Source organism: Penaeus monodon, chromosome 28 (assembly GCF_015228065.2).
Source record: "Penaeus monodon isolate SGIC_2016 chromosome 28, NSTDA_Pmon_1, whole genome shotgun sequence".
Taxonomy (NCBI): Eukaryota; Metazoa; Arthropoda; class Malacostraca; order Decapoda; family Penaeidae; genus Penaeus; species Penaeus monodon.
The window spans coordinates 5,569,149-5,569,866 of record NC_051413.1 but is presented as its reverse complement, the minus strand read 5'-3'; the positions used below and the strand labels follow the sequence as shown (position 1 = coordinate 5,569,866).

General features: G+C 40.0%; 1 protein-coding gene across 4 annotated transcripts in view; it reads left to right on the top strand.

Moving 5' to 3' along the window:
* Window positions 1–718, top strand: part of LOC119591323 — an 8,770-nt gene that overhangs the window by 6,715 nt on the left and 1,337 nt on the right. For all 4 annotated transcript variants that reach the window (XM_037940052.1, XM_037940053.1, XM_037940055.1 and 1 more), the window contains exon 4: window positions 522–692. In XM_037940052.1, the coding sequence (XP_037795980.1) occupies window positions 522–692 (171 nt within the window). The remainder of the gene's footprint in view (window positions 1–521; window positions 693–718) is intronic.

Here is a 718-nt window from a genome sequence, read left to right as displayed (position 1 = left end):
CTCGCGCGCGTGCGTACATACCCCCCAGCATTCCATTCTTCTTTAACATCAGCTTCTTTTCTCGTTGTCACAGCCGTTCAAAGAATTCCTATGAACGCAAGTAGTTATTTCCGTTGTCTATGACCTTATCCAATGCAACACCAAAGCAATAATAATTTAAGTATAAACATTAAATCAGTCCAAGACATTCTTAAAACAAAAGGTGAAAATAAATGTAATATTTTAGAGAAGGGAAGTTGAGAAGTAATTCTTTCTCGCATAATAGGGACAGTAAGTTTAAAATAACATCTGTCTTGCTCATGTTAGGGACGCCAAGGTATAGAAAATGTAAGTTAGAAATAATCCCTTCCTCTTGCATACTAGAGAATTTAAATTAATAGTTAAATCTTCCTCTCACTTATTAGAGAATATAAGTTAAGAATTACTCCTTTCTCTCATGTATTAAGAAGAGCAAAGTAAAAATAAACGCCCTTATAAGCTAGAAATGTACATAAAAATACCTTCTTCCTCTCACTCATTAGGAAAAGTGAGCGTCGAAGGGCAGACTGTTGAGGATTCGAAGCAGCTCTCGGACGGGATTTTGCTCTACCAGCTCCCCGGGTTCTTGTTCGACCACCAGCAGCGTGTCAGGGAGGCTTTCGAAGTGCTGCAGAAGGAGGCCCCGAGATACGGTCCTTTTGGGAGGCCCCTGAGTAAGGCTTTTTTGATTGTGTGAGGG